General features: G+C 40.8%; 2 protein-coding genes across 4 annotated transcripts in view; one reads left to right on the top strand and one right to left on the bottom strand.

Moving 5' to 3' along the window:
* Nucleotides 1–2,834, top strand: part of fndc3bb (fibronectin type III domain containing 3Bb) — a 76,412-nt gene extending 73,578 nt beyond the window's left edge. For all 3 annotated transcript variants that reach the window (XM_072690542.1, XM_072690534.1, XM_072690550.1), the window contains one exon: nt 11–2,834. In XM_072690542.1, the coding sequence (XP_072546643.1) occupies nt 11–310 (300 nt within the window). In that variant the 3' untranslated portion in view covers nt 311–2,834. The remainder of the gene's footprint in view (nt 1–10) is intronic.
* Nucleotides 2,835–5,716: 2,882 nt separating this feature from the next.
* Nucleotides 5,717–9,757, bottom strand: ghsrb (growth hormone secretagogue receptor b). The gene is made up of 2 exons (XM_072658355.1): nt 8,980–9,757; nt 5,717–6,299 (listed from the first exon to the last, which is right to left on the bottom strand). Exons 1-2 carry the CDS (start codon nt 9,755–9,757, stop codon nt 5,992–5,994), a joined length of 1,086 nt encoding a protein of 361 aa, XP_072514456.1. The 3' UTR covers nt 5,717–5,991.
* Between the last annotated feature and the right edge of the window lie 10,513 nt (nt 9,758–20,270).

Raw genomic sequence — 20,270 nt, 5'->3', positions numbered from 1 at the left:
TACTCCTCAGGTGTACAAGGGAGAAGACACCGCCTTCCAGCTGTTTGGCCTGCAGTGGAACACGGACTACCGCCTGAGGGTATTCGTGTGCCGACGGTGCTCAGACACCTCGCAGGAGCTGTGTGGGCCCTTCAGCCCCTCCACACACTTCTCCCCGCGCCGCACCAACACGGCCGTGGCCCTGGAGCCGGGCTGCGTAAGCACGTCCGCGCCCAAAGCGCTCACGGACGAACAGTTCGCCAGCCTTATCGTCCTCGGCGTGGCCACCATCTCCATCATCATTGCTTACCTGCTCCAGCTCCTCATATGAAGCTGGTGAACAGGAGCACACCCGCGCGCACACACACTGCACAACACACAGTTGCGCTGCAACTCGAGGGACGTCAAAGCAGCGTTTTGTTTTTTTTCTTCTATTTTCTATATCAGTCAGACAGGCTTCCCCTGCCCCCCCCCCCTTACCTGTTACCGTTTAAATTCATCTGCTTTTTCTAGTCTGTCTCTTTTTATATGTTTAAACTTTGGTGTCTTTGTTGCACAGATTTTTTAAAACTACAGCTACAGTGAAAGTATTTTTTATATGTTTTTAGGTCCTATGTATTTTTTTTTTTTTACTTAAGAACTTTTTACAAGGCCCCCGAACAGGTTTCATATAAGCGTAAAAGTTTTTATGTATTTTTTTGTATTTTTACAAAGTGTTTATTATGTAATACAGCTTTAACACATCAGCTTTGCAGAGATGTGTAATTTTCTATTTTTCTGTTCAAGACCCGGCTGCTGCTGCCGGCGATTTTACGTAGCAGTTAGCTTGAGGTTTTCAACACTAAAGCTGCTGTAGTAGATAATACTACACTAGTAATACAGCGAGTAGCCTTTCCTAACTATAGAGCTATTGATATTCAATATAAAGAGAGAAAATAGAAGTGTATTAAATACAGGTACAAAAGAGAGGTTCGTCTCATGTTAAATTTGTAGGCCATTGTATTTATTGTACCCGCAAGTTTATTTTCGTAACGACTAATCTCATAGTTACCTAAACTCAGTGGCCCGTGCCTTTACCGTCAACATTTGTCCTCATTCACACATCTGTACTTTGGGCAAAAGTTTTTGGACAGCCGCCTATCCAATGTTTCCTTCAAAATCGAGAGAATTACTTTGCTGTAGTAATAGCTTCTGAAACGGGGAAGGCCTTTCAGTAGATCGTGCTCTATCATCATTGCTGTGCGTACTTGATTGCATTCAGCCGTGAGAGCATTAGTGGATAATGGCTGATGTTGGATGATCAGTTCTGGATTACAGATGTTGCTCTAACTCATAACTCCCAAAGATATGTATTTGAAACGCCATGTTCCACTGCCCCCTCTGCTCCACATCCCAGTACTGAGGGCTACCTGAGTGCAGCTGAATTTAGTCATTAGTCCACAAACTTTTGGACATAGTGTTTTTGGACATAGTGTTCCTCTAGCGCTCTCTCTTCTTTTTGACGTTCTCATTTTCTCTCTCTCTTTCTCTCTCGCCCCAATCCATTTCAAATGAAAAAGGGAACGTGCCCTTAAGGTCCCGGAAAGACAAAACGCAAGCTTCCGTATGGCCAAAGAGCTTCCTAGCAACATCCTTCGCCTGCTGGCAAGTCACAGTAAAGTGAAGTCTGGAATGTATGTACCTCAGGGACTGGGGGGACCAGATTAACTGTTCAGAATGCCGGTATCGTGTGCCTATGCTTTCTTTTCTTTTTTTTTTTTACATTTTTTTTTGCTATCATTTCAGACTTTCTACTCCCACAGATCACCCACCATTTCATTTACCCTCTAACCTCTCTCAAGCTGAGACTACATTATGCAGTACATGAAAAAAAAAAACGTTTACTAGCTCAATCTTATCTTTAACCAAAGTTAGTGAGCAAAGCAAGGTATAACAGTTTTTAGGTTTATTTATACTATATATTGCATACAGTACTTTATAATGCAAATCACAGTGCAATCTTTCATTTATTTATTTCTTTAAGAATCAAACGAACTGTCATATTCAATATTTTCTCATGTAGCATGTCTTTTATTTTTTTCCGTTATGATGAAATGTTTCCAAATATAGAGCAGTAATCTTTTAATATTAACCTGTTTTGTTTTATTGCGCGTATGCCGTTTGTACCTACATGTATGTCCGCCTTCAAGAAACACTATACGATCTGTACCTGTACTACGATCCAGTAGCTTATATCTCTCTTCTCCGATCAGTAAGTTAACAATCGTATGGAAATTACATGTATTTCTTGTTTTGCTCGTTTTTTGTTTTGTCTTATTTTTTACATTGACGCAGCCCTCGAGCCTTTCTACGAGGACATCCAACATACATTCCAGTGTCCTTTTTGAAGAGAGACGTGCCGTAACTTGATACTAGACGTAAAACTTGAAGTGGAAACGCTTGAACACTTTAATTTCTAAACTTTCTCCTAAACAACCCCAACTTTTTTTTTTGTTTGTTTGTTTTTAAATAAATGTGCTAAAAGTCATCAGGTTGTCACTTTAAGGATCACGACTCAAAGCCTTACCTGTCATCGGGGCATCCTGAAACAGCCGCCCTGCAGATAGCGCAATTGCTTGTGTTGAGATATGATGAGAATCATTCCACACTGCCATTTCCAAACATAATCATGTCACATTTATTGTTGTAAATTATAATCATAGGCATTATATAAAAAAAAAACAACAACGACAACAACAACAACCTACCATATCGGTTTAATGTATAGATTTGAAGTACTACCCTTTGTATTTAAGATGATTATGTATCTGTAGCATATATGTAATATATTTATACACAATAAATGTTTAAAATTTTCTGATATGACTAACAGTGTTGGTGATTGACTTACGGTCTTGCTGGTCATGCTCTGTATTTTCATTGTAACAGAGGTATAGTTCCAGTCTTCCAGTCATGTGCAAAAGTTTCTCTGGTTAAATGATGTTTTGTTTGTTTTCTAAGTGAAAATAAATACGCTTTAAATGAGGTTTTCTACAGTGAGCACATGTCTAGTTTTAATTTTAATTACACAATTACTGTATATTTGCTAAATTTTATATTATATATATAAATTAAACATAAAATGTGGCATGTCCAAACTTTTTTTAATGTTAAATTCAGAAAATTAATAGACGTTGTGCTCTAAAATGTAAAAATAATATAGTAAAAGGTTTACTATAGAAAATTAGAAAAACTAGAAAATCAACAAAACATCATTTGAACTGGGGTGTCCAAACACTTGTGAATAACTGTATAGTAACAAAATTTAAAATTAAGTCATATATGAAAAGCATAACTTAAAAATATATATATATTGTTTTACTCTAAAATGCAGGCTTCCCTCTTTTTTTTACATTGTTTGATGAAGTCACTAATAGCAATGCTTTAAAATGATATAGTAAAATCTTAAAATGAGGTACAGTTAAAGTTAAAGCTAACGGGTGTTCTCATACAAAGTTTCCATTTCAGACAAATGAAGCGGTTTGTTATAAACAGCGAACACATCGGCTCATTAAGTACTTAACATCTACAGAAAGCTTGTGTTGCTGCTGATGTTCATTCGCTTGCATATGAAGTCTAGCAACAAAGGCTTTTAATGAACACAACTGAAGTGCATCATACACTTACGACAGATGACTAGCGTTAAAGCCACCAATGCGGTTCTGTAATGAATACTTAAAACCAAATGCTGAATGTAAACACACCCATAGCTTCAATGCTGACAAATTACCTACGACTTCATGTGAAAGCTACACATTTGACATACTGTCGCTGTCAGGACAAAACCAAATCTCCATTTTTTTCCTTTTTTTCTCGCCCATTACAATGTGGTCGAACTTGATTGGACCAACAGAAATGCTCTAAAAATCATAATTCACCTTTTCAATATATTTTTCCTGTAAATTTCATATTAAGAGATGCACACTTTTGTCCTGACAGCGATCATAAACACTTTTATAAGATTAAGACTAAGCATAAGATCAGCCAGAACAATTGTATTCTCCCCTGGCTCAGGGTACAATGTACTGTGCTTGCATCTACAGTGCGAACTTTGTCTTCCAGTATTTCAAACTGTTTAAGGCATTTTTGTGTAGGATGCATATTTTTTACCTTTAACTACAAGAATTTCATGACAAAACAATTCACCACGTAAAAACACTTGCATCAGTGCTGCTCGGATACAAGCAAATCAATCCTTTTGACATCTCAAGGTCAAAGTGTGTATTGAGGAGACAATTTTACAGGGGAAAGGAGTTTTCCACAGTTCTGCATAATTACATAATTGAGTTTTAAATAAAGTAATTTAAAGTGGTTTGGTGTGAAATACTCCATTGTAAAGAAACTTACTATTGCAGAGTCAGAATCGTTCACTGTGGTGGTGGAGAATGAAACCAGAAGTCTGAATGTGTTTACTGTCTCCTAAAGTTTCTTCACAGAACTATATCAGATGATATCAAAAGGTAACTAATATTTTAATACCTTAATAATTGTCTGTTTTACAGCAGTTTTACATCAGATTTTGGCCTAAAATGTATTTCCTAAATCCATTACAGGCTGAGAGGTACACAGAAGACACTGCAATGCAAAGTATTACCTTGAAAAAGTAAAGGGATGATTTCCCCGATATGAATTATTACTGGCCTTTACTGCATTTTCAATAGGCCTTCTCCACTAAGAGGAAACTTTACTCCAGGTAAAGTTAATTTTTGATGTATACGCACACTCAGAAGCTGGGGCGCTCAAAGGACGTTACACTGTATCCCACCACCCCACTGCCCCCCAAAAATGATTGCCACATTTAAGGGCCCCTGTCAGTCTCAGGCCCTTAAAATCATTCTACCTTCCCCCCGCCCCATATGGTGCCCCTGCTTGGAAGACATGCAGGTTGACTGGTGGTTTTGGTTGTGTTTGTGTTGTAGACATTATGACCCCTGGTTTTGCATTACCACCACTGTGAAGAAATCTGAACTCAGCTAAAGTAGTTCCACACTGTTGTAGACAGAGAGGAGTGTTCTCCCAAAGTACCAAATAGTTCTGATGTTCTCAGTGTGGAACAATTCAGTCCATTTTAAACGACTTTACTACATTACAATGTTCATTAATGGTGCCTAGAGAACACCAGAGGACAAGAGGACGGTTTTAGCAGTAAAAGCAAAAGCTTTTTTTTTTGTATTTTGAAATTATTACAGTATTTTTATACTTTTGTCCACCTGGTTGTAGTGGTGTGTAATGACTTAAGGCCTCAGTAAACTTTGTGCAGGGGCACTGTCTACATGACTTAATCATGGAGGAAAAAAACTACCACAGACATTCTCACAAGGTCTTCATTTGCCATGTGCACAAAAACACCATATGACAAAGTATGTGATTAGTCACTGCCAAAGAGACAGTAATTTACAGTGTAAAGTCCTCGTCCAATCAACATGACTGGTAAATGTTGCACTCATCCGCGACAGCCAAAACAAAACTGCAGAGAGTGTGTAAGCTTGTAAGCTCATTAAGGTCGCTTCCACAAGCTTCAGTTTGCTGAAAGTATACGGAGGCCTTTGGACAAACCATGCTAATTGAAGGTTGGGGCATTAGCTTCCATTATATATTAGCTACATTAGCTATGTGATTTCTGAGCGCAGGTATTACATTGTAGTCTGCATGTATGACAACTAGAACCAACTATCTGGAACTAATCATCCAACAAGAACCAAATGACCTCAAATAATCATCCAAAACCAGCACAAAACTGGTGGGAGTTGGAGATCGGTGGTGCCTCTCTGTAAGTCGTGTACAGCCGTGACTAGTGTTGAAATTAGTTCACTTTAGTCCAAATTAGTTCAGAATGGTGCCCCACTGTGTAACGTCCCCTGAAAGCCTTGCGCAATGGGCATTTCATTATTGGGCAGCGTGTTGGTCAGTTAAGGACACTGGCTGTTCTTGCTTGTCCTGCTATCCTTTCTATGTTCCCCACTCCTTCCTCTGTCATGTGCTTCCGCTGGAGTCATACCACACTGCAAAGCTTTCAGCGTTAACGGCAGTTGAGGCCGAGCGCTCGGGCGCGCGCCTCACTCCGAACAGTCTGCAGGCTGCCACCCTGTACTTCTTTGACATTATGTTGTAAAGGATTGGGTTTATTGCAGCGCTGAAATAAAAAAGCACGAAGGAGATCAGGTTGCAGTATTCGCTGATCTGGGTGATGAGAGGGGAATTTATTTCGGATGACTTGGAAAACAGATAGCGGCCCACGTGGAACGGCAGCCAGCAGAGCACAAATGCAAGCACCACCACAGCTGTGAAGGAAATGAGAACGAGAAGAGCATTAGGTGAGACAACACAGTCATTTTAAGTCAAGTCTTTTACTGAAGAAGGGTGAGGCTTATTCTATGTATGCACCGATTGACATAAGACGTCTGTGGGCGTTCAGTTTGCCCCATAAAAAGACGTTTTGTGATAGCAAACCGATGTTTACTTCACCTTGAGTTCACATCTCTCTGTCTGTCTCAAGATAACTGACCTCATATGACAAGTGTTGCTGGGTTTTTTTTTGGCTGTATTTTCTTAAGGTGGTCAGATGTCAGGTAAGTTTGCAGCAGTGTTAGCTTGCATGTAGCAAAGGTTAATGATTCAGGATCTGAGGATCTGAAATGCAGAGGATCCAGTACATTTCTGAAGACACAGGGGAAAAAACGATTCATACCATTCAGACGATTCAGACAGGTTCACATGATTCAGACGAGGGGTGAAGGGGTTGCAAATGATGATTTTTTTTAACTTAATACATACACATAAAGTTGCCATTTTGGGGATACATGCTTTTTGTGTGACAGCGATGATATACATCCACACAGTCATGTCTTTAAATACTATGGGTTTACACATCATCACATTAATTTAACAAAAACATGGCCAAAATGCAGAAGCAGTGAAAAATTAAGTACACGCAAGTGTCACACAATGCCAAGGAGGATATATATCAACAATGAACTTAGACAACTAGCAATTGTCGCAGTCCATCGATCTGGGAAGGGTTATAAGGCCATCTCCAAACTATTTGATGTCAGTTGCCAGTCTTCCCAGGAGTGGACATTCCAGCAAATTAATCCCAAAGTCAGACTGTGCAATGCTCAGGGAGCAAAGACCCAGAAGCTACATCTCAGTCTCTACAGGCCAATTTCATAACAGTACGATTAGAAAAAGACTGAGCAAGGATGGCTTGTCACAAACCACAAGACTTCTGGAACACTGTCATTTGGACAGACGAGACCAAAGTGGAGACCAAACTTAGGCATCATGCAGTCATTGTGTTGACCATGAACTCCTCTTTAAGCCAAAGTATTCAAAGAGTCAAATGTGAGGCCATGTATCAGCTAAAGCTTGACCAAAATTGGGTCATGCAACAGGACAATGCACATCAGCAAATCTACATCAGAACGGCTGAAAAAAAAGAATCAAGGTCCAAGAGCCCTGTCCAGACCCCAATCCAATTGAAATTCCGTGTCTGGACCTTCAGAGATCTGTGCATAAATGAATGACGTAAGAAGGTTGATGTAATGAAGTGCATAAAAGAAGGATGTAAGAGACTGATAAAGTCATACAGAAAAACATACTTCAAGTAATTGCTGCTAAAGATGGTTCTGCAAGCTAATAAATCATGGGGTATACTTAGTTTTTTCACACATGGCTTTTCCATTTTGGTGATCAGTTAATCAAGGGCACCTGGCTGCTACTTACCCACTTAATTCCTAAATACTGCTTAATTCCATAGGAATTGACCGACAAGCAGTAAGGGTGTACTTAATTTTTCACTGCTTCTGCATATTGGCCATGTTTTAATTAAATTAATAATGGTACAGTGGAATTTGTCATGTGTTGTTGTTTATCTGAGATTGTTTTCCCTCAATTTTCAGACCTGCTAAGTCCTTATATGTAAAACTTTATAATTCAAGGAACCTTGTATTCCCAAAACAGCAACTTTACAGGAGGAGGAAAAAACCTTGGAATTAAATGTAAGAAAGTTTTAAATTACATCAAAAAGTGAAAAACGATTAAAAAATAAACTCGCTGTGAAGCAGTGGAACTGTGTTCTCTGGAATGATGGTGCTCCATTTTATACTTTGGGATGTGTTAAAGAATTGAGGATCATCCAACATCCTGACCTCACTAACGCTCTCGTTGCTAAATGCAATCAAATCCTCACAGCAATGCTCCAGAATCTGGTATAAACCTTACCTTGAAGCAGTTGTAATTCAAAGTGTTTTGCAGTTGCATCAAGGACCCAAAATAAGAATAAGAAGAACAAGAACATAAAACAAATCATATGCATAAATCAGAGATAATGATAAACAAATGAGAAATAGCAATAATATGAAATACAGAAATTAATCAACAATATCACTGTAAACAGTTAAAACTGCTTAAAAAAATACTGAAATAAAATGAGAGAATTACAAAATAAAAGCACTCCTGACACATGCATTGATATGGGAGGTGTGGGCTGATTTTGTACAGATATGCATTCAAAAACCTGATGATGCTGATACATAAACATGAATGACAGGTCATCACTGGGGCTGCATGCGCCTGACATTAATATTACAAACAATAAAACATTTCCAAATAAATAGCACAAGCACTGGTTTGAAATATCAATGAAATCAGAACATCAGATACATCAAATACATCTAACATTCAGACAATTATCTGTCAATTCTGATATGACTGATACTTCCTAATTAATATATTTATTATACTTGCTTCTGGTTAATGAAGGATTTATTTGAATATATTTCTAGTTGTGTTTTATTATTATAACTGTATTATTGATTAGTGTTGATTATTATTGACTTGCACTAATCAAACCTTCTTTTAAACCAATATACCATATTAGAGGTGGGTGAGGGGACCCTAACGAATCCCCTAAATGTCCAGAAACAACACACACACACACACACACACACACACAGCTCTCACCTAACATTTTAACTGTCTGTTTATTACTCTTGTCCCGGCTGGAAACGGGCCCCACCGGGTTCTCCTTCCTCTTCCACAGGGTTCTGCCTATCAGGCTGTAGAGGACGGTCAGGCACAGCACGGGCAGGAAGAAGAAGACGCTCGAGACCCACACCATGAGGGTCAGCAGGCCGGACTGGATGGCCCGCTCGGTGGCTTTGCACTCGTTGGTCTCCCACGGCTCCGTGCCGTTCTCGTGCTCGACGCCCACCAGCGCGAAGATGGGTCCGGCGCTGCACAGCGCCACGGTCCACAGCAGCGCGATCACGCCCTTCACCCTGCCGCGGGTCACCAGCACTTTGGCGCGGAGCGGGAAGCAGATAGCGAAGTACCTCTCCACGCTGAGCGCCGTGATGCTGAGGATGGCCGAGTAGGTGCAGCACTCGCTCACGAACTGGAACAGCTTGCACAGCTCGTCGCCCAGGTTCCACGGCCGGTAGCGCCACACGCGGTACAGGTCCAGCGGCATGCACAGGAAGATCAGCAGGTCGGACAGAGCCATGCTGCACAGGTACAGGTTGGTGGTGGTGCGCATGTCCTTGTACTTGGTGACCACCAGGATGGTCAAAAGGTTGCCCGCGATGCCGACGAGGAACAGGAGGGAGCACGTGGCCGTTATGCCCGTTAGCACGGGCACGGGAAACAAATGGACCGGGTAGTCCGCGTCGTCGCTGTCCGCGGTGTCCCCGACGCACGAGCCAAAGATCGGACACGCGGACGCGTTCGTCCTGTTGGTCATAGTGACGGTAGTTTCTTCTACGAGGACGCTCCGCTGCCGCTGTTCAAGTCGTTTCACATCTTTTTAGGAAGAAACCTTAAAGTAGCATCTCTGCGTAAAAGCGCACGGGCAAATGAGCGCTCCTTCCTCGCTGTGGTCACATTGCGCGCCTTACTGCCATTCACATCCTACACATAGACCTCGCACAAGAGATCTAACCTGCGGGACGAGCCCAAAACTCGAGGCTGTCCATCACTTCATTCACACAGAGGTGTGTGTGAGTAAGCTGGTTACTGCGTAGTGACGAGCGCTCAGCCCCAACACATGCGCACACGGGGTGTAGGCAACAGGCTGTACTGCACACCATTCAGTGTTTGGTCATGCTCTGATTCAGGTGTAGACTAATGCTGATGTTTTCACATCTGCACTCTTAAAAAAATAAAGGTGCTCCAAATGGTTCTTTGATAGATGGCATAGAAGGACCACTTTTGCTTCCATGCAGAACTATGCGTGTAATTGTGATTTAAGTGTGAAGAACCTTTAAATGGATCCGAAAGTGGTTCCATGGATCCAGACGTTATCCAGTAGTTATGCAAAGGATCAACAAAATATAAAAACATAATATTTCTGAGCAACACAAAGGCGACAGTGGCAAGGTAAAACCCTCAGGGCTGGAGAAACCCAGACTCACAAGGGGAGGACCCATCCTCCATAAAACCATTCAGAAATGATTGATAAGAATTCACAATGGATAAAAATACCACCTCATACGGCTGTTGTTATGCTTAGCTGTACTGTGTGTTATGACATAGTACACCTAACTAATATAAATCATATGTTAGGTGTATTAATAAAGCTGCATCAGGTGCGCATTCACTGGCCAGATTTTTTGAATGGATGGAATTGTCCCTTAAATGTTAAAACAGGCAGATTAGGTGGACGGAACGATGAGAGGAAAGGAGAAATGCTTGCTATGATGTTAGTACGAAAAACTCATTATGAGGCTCAGAGTGGCTCAGTGCCAATGCGCAACCACTATGGTCCAGGGGTCGCAAAATCGAAACCTGAGCCATTCCGCTTTCCCATCAGTGGCCAGAGTCTGGTTCTCTCTCTTCTAATCACTCTTATGTGATATTGGCCAGCACAGGCAATAGACCCTGTGCTTTCTCCAAGCGTGTCTCCTGCCCAGCAATGCCGCATCTGTGGCAGTTCGAAAAGTGGCAGGTGGCTGGCTTCACATGTTCACAAGAGACATTATCCTCCTAGTGTCAGGAGTATTGCTAGTGCTAGGGGAAGCTCTGAACGGGTGGGTTAATTGGGAAAAATGGGAAAACATTAACATTATGAAGTTTAGCAGAGGTCACCATTCTGGTCACCATACCTCACAACTTAATGTTGGTACTGTACATCAGTATCGCATAGGCATGTAATGTTTTGAAGAGTTGGGTTTTGATTACCTAACATCACAACTCAACATCGGCTATCGTCACTGTTCCCCATCAAATTGACATTGGCATTAGATGCTATCCTGACATTGAATTTGGTCATCTGACATCACAACCACCATTTAACATTTACATTTACATTTACGGCATTTAGCAGACGCTCTTATCCAGAGCGACTTACAAGGTAACTCATATTACAGAGGTGGGTCAGTGTAGCGTTAGGAGTCTTACCCAAGGACTCTTATTGGTGTAGCACAGCATAGTTACCCAGACCGGGAATCGAACCCCAGTCTCCCACATGGTGTGGTAGCTCAGTGGCGGGTAGTGGTGTTATCTGTTGCGCCACACCAACCACCATTTTTAACCAAATTACAACTGGTGGGCAGCTGGGATTGTTCACGACTCTCTAAATGGGCCAAATGAAAGAAGAGCTTCAGATGTATGGTCTATACCAAACACGACTACACACCTCTGGTGCCCCATGTGGAACTGAGAGATGGTATGAGGGTCACAAACAGATCAATCCCCAATCAATTCCCCAAACCTGGTCCTGGACTACCTGTGACAGAGGTGTGATTACTTGGGGTTGTCATGGCCCCTATTTGACTACATATATAAAAACCGACACTCTTTATGCACCTATATATTGTAGAGCCATGACTCTACAAAACATCATACCTGACCAGTTAGCTTCCTTCAGCTTCCTTTGTCCCTCTGCATTTTTCACATGGCTCCTTGCCCAGTTTGCATTGTGATATATTTATTATTTTATCATTATAACTTCAGTCCTTATTTGTCCAATAGCACATCACACAGCTAAATATGATACATACGTACTGCCATCCAAACAGATCTGAACAGAGACAGATTTAGGTTAACATTCTATGCTGTTGGGTTGAGTAGCCCGCACTGAGGGAAACAGCTTGTATGAGAAAAATAAACATTGTCACAAAGGAAATGATATTGTCGTTGTTAGATTTTATTTTCACTGAAAGTAATTTTCATCATGAAGGGAAGCCTATTCATGTTTTGACACTGGGGCTCACTGACCTGTGCCTTTATGTCTTTAATTGCATTCTCTGCTGTTGCACAGCTTATTCAACTGAAAAATGTGTCTTTCAAATGAGCACTGCTAAAGAGAAAACTCCATTTCTCAATGGGCTATTTACAATGCATTACAGCCAGACTCGCAGTTTCACCTATAAAATAATCATTCTAAAGCTCCACTGACCTGTAATATAGAGAATACTGGCTCTGTCATTGCCAATCCAGACTTGGCACTCGGCTACTACACAACAGTCATGTCAAAATATAAGAACTAGGATAACAAGCCAATGTCCTGGAGGCCGGTTTTCTCCCTTTCATTGGTAGACAGTAGAAATGGCTGTGTTAAACGGACGCACTTTACTTAAGATGAATATCTGAAAGTAGGCTATGTTGCTCAAAGTACTCAAAATGACCTTGCCATCACTGGACAATTGCCCTCATGAAATGCCAAGCAAATGAAACACACTAAATACATTTACATTTACATTTACGGCATTTAGCAGACGCTCTTATCCAGAGCGACTTACAAAGTGCTTTGCTATTTACCCAAGAAAGAAACCTTAGCTAGTTAGAATAGGCTAATAATTTAAAAGAAACCTCTAAGCTTTAGACATTGCTAAACACAATACAATAAGGCGACCATAGAACTATTCGTCCAAGTACTCTCTGAAGAGGTGGGTCTTCAGTCTGCGTTTGAAGACAGCGAGCGACTCGGCCGTTCGGACACCCAGGGGCAGCTCGTTCCACCACTTTGGTGCCAGGACAGAAAAAAGCCTGGACGCTTGTCTTCTGCGGATTTTGAGGGATGGAGGGTCAAGCCGAGCCATACTTGAAGCTCGAAGGGCTCTTGGTGCGGATCGGCTTTTGACCATTGCCATCAGATATGGAGGGGCTGGTTCGTTCTTGGCTTTGTAGGCCAGCGTCAGGGTTTTAAATCTGACGCGGGCAGCTACAGGAAGCCAGTGGAGAGAATGCAGCAGTGGAGTGACATGGCTAAATTTTGGGACATTGAGGGGACATAAATTTTGGGACATTGAGGGGACATAAATATGCACATTGCACCTATAGGAGTTGCCCCCCTGTACAGCTCACAGAAGAAAGTTTTGCCCCTTCATCCAAAAGAGAATGTGTGACACTGACGTTGGACGAGAGAGACTGGCTCGCAATCTCGGTTCTAGTTCATCCCAAAGGTGTTCAGTGGGGTTGAGGTCAGGTCACAGGTCACACAGGCCAGTCAAGCTCTTCCACACCAAACTCACCCAATCATGCCTTTATGGACCTTGCTTTGCGCACTGGGGCACAGTCAGTCAGGCTGGAGCAGAAACAGGGTTTCCCTAAACTGTTCCCACAAACGTGGTATCATACAATTGTCCGAATGTCTTGGTATGCTGAAGCATTACGATGATTAATACTAATACTAATTTCAATAATACCATTCACAGTTGATGGTAGAATATCTAGGAGGAAAAAAAAAGCACCAACCAACTTGCTGCAATTGTGGCTCCTATTACAGTACCATGCTGGAGTTCAGTGAGCTTTTTAGAACCACCCATTCTTTCACTAATGTTTGTAAAGGCAGACTGCATGGCCAGGTGCTTGATTTTATACACCTGTGGCAATGGGATTAAGGGGTATATCCCACTACTTTTGTCCATTTAGTGTCACGTGGATCAAATAAGAAATGATTTTTCTCCTTTCAGATTTTCTTTGTGGCTACAGAGAGACTACAGTGTTTACAGTGTATTAAAAAGTCAGTTCATCTTCTGCCATCTGGTGGACTACTCATAACTAGCTCTCTGTGTTTTAGTATGAAAAGGGCTAACTCTATTGTTCACCCAAAAGGTATACAAATACCTTCTTTTAAAGCTAATGTTCTGAAATGCAACCTCCTGTCCTCGAGTCTATTGTGCTCAAGTATTAAGACAACAATCTAATACAGTGAGTCCAAGAAGTATTTGATCCCTTGCTGATTTTCTTCGTTGGCCCACTAATAAAGACATGATCATTCTATACTTTTAATGGTAGATGTATTCTTACATGGAGAGACAGAATATTAAAAAGAAAATCCAGAAAATAAATCTAAGGAATATATATTAATTGATTTGTATTTCATGGAGTGAAATAAGTATTTGATCCCTTAGTATTCATTAGCAGTTCTGGCTTTTACAGACCAGTTAGACACTCCCAATCAACTTGTTACCTGACCTGAAGCCACCTGTTCTCACTAATCACTTGTGTGAAAAACACCTGTCCACAGAATCAGACAGATCACACAGATTTCAAGTCTCCAACATGGGTAAAACCAAAGAGCTGTCACAGGACCTCAGAGTCAGAATTGTTGACCTTCACAAAGCTGGAATGGGCTACAAAAAGATTAGTAAGGTGTTGGATGTGAAAGTAACAACTATTGGTGCAATTATCAGAAAGTTTAAAGAGTATAACATGACAATCAACAGACCTCGGCCCGGTGCTCCAAAGAAGATTTCGCCTCGTGGGGTGGCAATGATGCTGAGAACAGTCAGAAATCGTCCTGCAACCACTCGGCAGGAGTTAGCAAATGACCTGAAGGCAGCTGGGACCACAGTTTGCAAGGAAACAATTGGCAACACTTTGCGCAACAATGGATTCACATCCTGCAGTGCCCGAAAGGTACCCCTGCTGAAGAGAGCACATGTGGAGGCGCGCCTCAAGTATGCCAATGATCATTTGAAAGATGAACCAAGTTATTGGGAGAAGGTTTTGTGGTCAGACGAGACCAAAATTGAACTTTTTGGCCTCAACTCCACCCGCCATGTGTGGAGGAAGAAAAATGCTGCCTATGACCCCAAGAACACTGTGCCCACCGTCAAGCATGGAGGTGGAAGCATAATGTTTTGGGGGTGTTTCTCTGCCAAGGGTACAGGGCTACTTCACCGCATCACTGGGAAGATGGATGGAGCCATGTACCGCACAATCCTGAGGGACAACCTCCTCCCCTCTGCCAGGGATCTGAAAATGGGCCGTGGTTGGGTCTTCCAACATGATAACGACCCTAAACATACAGCAAAGGCAACAAAGGATTGGCTCAAGAAAAATCACATTAAGGTCATGGAGTGGCCCAGCCAGTCGCCAGACCTCAATCCGATCGAAAATCTATGGAGGGAGCTGAAGGTCAGAGTTGCCAAGCGACAGCCCACCAACCTTCATGATTTAGAGAGGATCTGCAAAGAAGAGTGGGCCAAAATTCCCCCTGGTGTGTGTGCTAAACTTGTGGTTAACTACAACAAACGTCTCACCGCTGTGCTTGCAAACAAAGGCTTTGCCACTAAGTATTGAGTGTGTTTGGCAAGAGGGATCAAATACTTATTTTCCTCATTGAAATACAAATTAATTAAAATATATTCTTTAAAATTATATTCTGGATTTTTGTCTTGATATTCTGTCTCTCCATGTTAGAATATATCTACCATTAAAAGTGCAGAAGGATAGTGTCTTTATTAGTGGGCAAACAAAGAAAATCAGCAAGGGATCAAATACTTCTTGGACTCACTGTATGTCTATCATTATCTAAGAAGAAAATTATGGACATTGGTTTTTAAGCAAACTATTGCTTTTAGACACGTCCCAGTCTGTGGGTCAGTGGTTCAGTGGTCCATTAAAATTGGCATAGTGCTGTGTCCCATAACTGGGCTTAATCTGTGTCTGGTAGGCCGTCCCATGAGGTACACTGAACTGGTTAAAGTGGTCAGTAATACAGCTGTAATGTAAGGAATGTTGCTGTCCAGGGTACTAAGAGAGATGGACCACTCTAGTCGGTGAAGTCAAGAAAATGTCTGGGTTGAGGCCTGTAATGTTTATGTTTGCAGTCGGTGAGGCCTGACTGCTAGAAAATCATTTATGACCATGTAATTGACATTGACCTCTGTACAACCTAGCTGTACAAGCTCTTACATTCACATGTAAAAGTGCACAGTACCACCATGACTGCACAATACATTCAATTCCATAGATTCTTTTACATTTCAAGTCAAGTCAAGTTAACAGATATGCTTTAAAATGAGTGGTTGGGAGGGGTTCATCATGCCAGTATCCTCCTCTTCTCCACCTTGTGTGCTGTGTCCAATTTAGCCCCAATCACTGAACTGGCCTTTCTAATGAGCTTGTATAGTCTGTTAGCTGTAATACTGCTGCCCCAGCACAGATAGAACGTTCTCACAAGCACGCAGAAGCACACCAACTCAATGTTCACACCCTAGATACTTCTGCCTAATTCCTTGGTTGAGATGTAGGCCGAGGTATTTAGGCTGTTTTGGTGTGAAATGCTGCTTTGTAGAGAAAATGACAGAAGTAGATTTGTATTACAGTGGCTCAAATATGGCCATTTTATTTACTGTCTAAAACTGAGTAGTGATCCTACATACACTGATCAACCATAACATTAAGACCATCTGCTTTATATTGAGTAGATCCACCTTGTGGCACAACAACAGATATGACCAATCTGTTATTTGACTCGAACACCACACCTCTGAAAGTTTCTGTGGAATTTGGCTCCAAGGTGGCAGCAGATCCTTTCAATCCTGTAGACTGTGAGTTGCGGCCCACATGGATCGCACCCTCGGGCACCCATAACCCTGTCGCTGGTTAACTGGTTGTCCTTCCTTGGGGCACTTTTGGTAGGTATTGAACACTGTATAGATGCTCAGATCCAGTCGTCTAGCCACAGTTGTGATCACAATTTCGGTGGGAAGGCTTCTTTATGTCAGTATCCGTGTGTATGTTTTTCATGCCATGATCCCAGCTATAGAGGCACTCTTCTTGTTATCCAGTACTCCCTTTAGGTCACCAGTCAGATATTCAGTTAGAATATATGTAGAATTCATGTTTTCTAGTAGTAATAATTCTAGCATTATCAAAATAGTATATTCTATAATCTATAATCTGTCTATAAAAACAGCTCAATTTAGGACCATTTAGCAGCTACCTACTGAAAGTGGCTGAGAAATGCTGGAATCATGAGCAACATGACTTTACAATATATGACCACAAGATGGCACTAATTCACTTTTCTGCTATTTTGATCTGTTCTACAATCCGTGACCTTTTACAACTATGTTTGTTATTCTAACATTGCACTAGATGTTTAACAGGGCCTCAGGAGAAAGCTAAATGCCCCATGGCGATAGGCAGCCACCTAACTCAGGAGTTCACGTTCACATTTTTGATCATGTGGCTGATAGTATGCTTTGTACCTTGTCAGAATGAATGCCATGCTCCAATGACAACAATGTCTTCCACCCATCAAGAGTTCCCCGGTGACGTGTGCAAATGTCACTGTGGAAAAACGCACGAAGGAAGGAAAAAGGTAGCCAATTCCTTTCCCTCCCTTCCTGCAATTATTTCACATGTCAGAAAAAAATATATGACCTGTATTTATAACAGCCTGGAATTCATCATTAATTTACAGGACTGCTCTCTGTCCAGACACAGCCTTATGGAAATCAGTTTTCAGCTGTACCAGGAAACTGCTAACCTACAAGTGTAGATGCTAACTATGTAAACCCCACTGCACTACACTTTTAAAACTACAGCTGCCAAATAGTTTTTTTAGGTTTAGGTAAATAGGTTTTTTTTGGATGTACAAAGCCTTTCAATGGGTGGCGCTTTAAAGGAGTACTCCAGCATTTTCCAGCCTATTCTTATATATATCTTCTTGATCTAATGCTCACAGTCTGTTACAACAGACCATAATTTGGACACATTTCCTTGTTTATTAAAACAACAGAACCTCTGTGTTGCTGCACCTGCCCTTTGACTTCTGTTATAAATGTGTTTCAAGTCAATAGGTTGTCTGTTCCTAAGTACAAGGGAACATGACGACATTCTTGTCTTGTCTTGTCTTGTTTTATTCAATTGACAGACACAGATGTGGCAGATTGAGATTAGGAAGGACAAGGCTTGAGGTAAACATCCATTATGGAATTCATTAGAGTCCTTCAGGGAAAAGGGTTCTTTGTTGCTGCAAAAGAAGCCTATGATATATTTTAATGAAAACTCCCACACACAACTAACCTTAACCATCACATTTTAATGAGTTGAAATATAAATATGACTCAGCAGGATAACACTCCAGCACATAGAAACAGCATACCATGAAATTCAGGCTACTATTAAACTTTAACGCTATGATATAACTACTACTCAAACTATACTACTACTCAAACTATACTACTACTCAAACTGTACTCTACTACTACTCAAACTGTACTCTACTACTCAAACTATACTACTACTCAAACTATACTACTACTACTCAAACTGTACTCTACTACTCAAACTATACTACTACTCAAACTATACTACTACTACTCAAACTGTACTCTACTACTCAAACTATACTACTACTCAAACTGTACTCTACTACTACTCAAACTGTACTCTACTACTCAAACTCTACTACTACTCAAACTATACTACTACTCAAACTGTACTCTACTACTCAAACTATACTACTACTCAAACTATACTACTACTACTCAAACTGTACTCTACTACTCAAACTATACTACTACTCAAACTGTACTCTACTACTACTCAAACTGTACTCTACTACTCAAACTATACTACTACTCAAACTGTACTCTACTACTCAAACTATACTACTACTCAAACTGTACTCTACTACTCAAACTATACTACTACTCAAACTCTACTACTACTCAAACTGTACTCTACTACTACTCAAACTGTACTCTACTACTCAAACTATACTACTACTCAAACTCTACTACTACTCAAACTGTACTCTACTACTACTCAAACTGTACTCTACTACTCAAACTATACTACTACTCAAACTGTACTCTACTACTACTCAAACTGTACTACTTATCAAACTGTACTTTACTACTACTCAAACTGTACTCTACTACTCAAACTCTACTACTACTCAAATGGCATTTTACTCTTCAAACTATACTCTACTAACTGTACTCTACTACTACTCAAACTGTACTACTACTCAAACTGTACTCTACTACTACTCAAACTGTACTCTACTACTCAAACTATACTACTACTCAAACTCTACTACTACTCAAACTGTACTCTACTACTACTCAAACTGTACTCTACTACTACTCAAACTATACTACTACTCAAACTGTACTCTACTACTACTCAAACTGTACTACTTATCAAACTGTACTTTACTACTACTCAAACTGTACTCTACTACTCAAACTCTACTACTACTCAAATGGCATTTTACTCTTCAAACTATACTCTACTAACTGTACTCTACTACTACTCAAACTGTACTACTACTCCAACTGTACTCTACTACTACTACTCAAACTGTACTACGTATCAAACTGTACTCTACTACTCCAACTGTACTCTACTACTACTACTCAAACTGTACTCTACTACTACTCAAACTGTACTACTACTCAAACTGTACTCTACTACTCCAACTGTACTCTACTACTACTACTCAAACTGTACTCTACTACTACTCAAACTGTACTACTACTCAAACTGTACTCTACTACTACTCAAACTGTACTACTTATCAAACTGTACTCTACTACTACTCAAACTGTACTCTACTACTCAAGCTGTACTCTACTACTACTACTCAAACTGTACTCTACTACTCAAACTGTACTCTACTACTACTCAAACTGTACTACTACTACTCAAGCTGTACTCTACTACTACTACTCAAACTGTACTACTACTCAAACTGTACTCTACTACTACTCAAACTGTACTCTACTACTCAAGCTGTACTCTACTACTACTACTCAAACTGTACTACTACTCAAACTGTACTCTACTACTACTCAAACTGTACTCTACTACTCAAGCTGTACTCTACTACTACTACTCAAACTGTACTACTACTCAAACTGTACTCTACTACTACTCAAACTGTACTCTACTACTCAAACTATACTACTACTCAAACTCTACTACTACTCAAACTATACTACTACTCAAACTCTACTACTACTCAAACTGTACTCTACTACTCAAACTGTACTCTACTACTCAAACTG

Source organism: Salminus brasiliensis, chromosome 1, assembly GCF_030463535.1.
Source record: "Salminus brasiliensis chromosome 1, fSalBra1.hap2, whole genome shotgun sequence".
NCBI classification, from domain to species: Eukaryota; Metazoa; Chordata; class Actinopteri; order Characiformes; family Bryconidae; genus Salminus; species Salminus brasiliensis.
The sequence above is the reverse complement of the archived record's forward strand: the minus strand, read 5'-3'. Positions and strand labels throughout refer to the sequence as shown.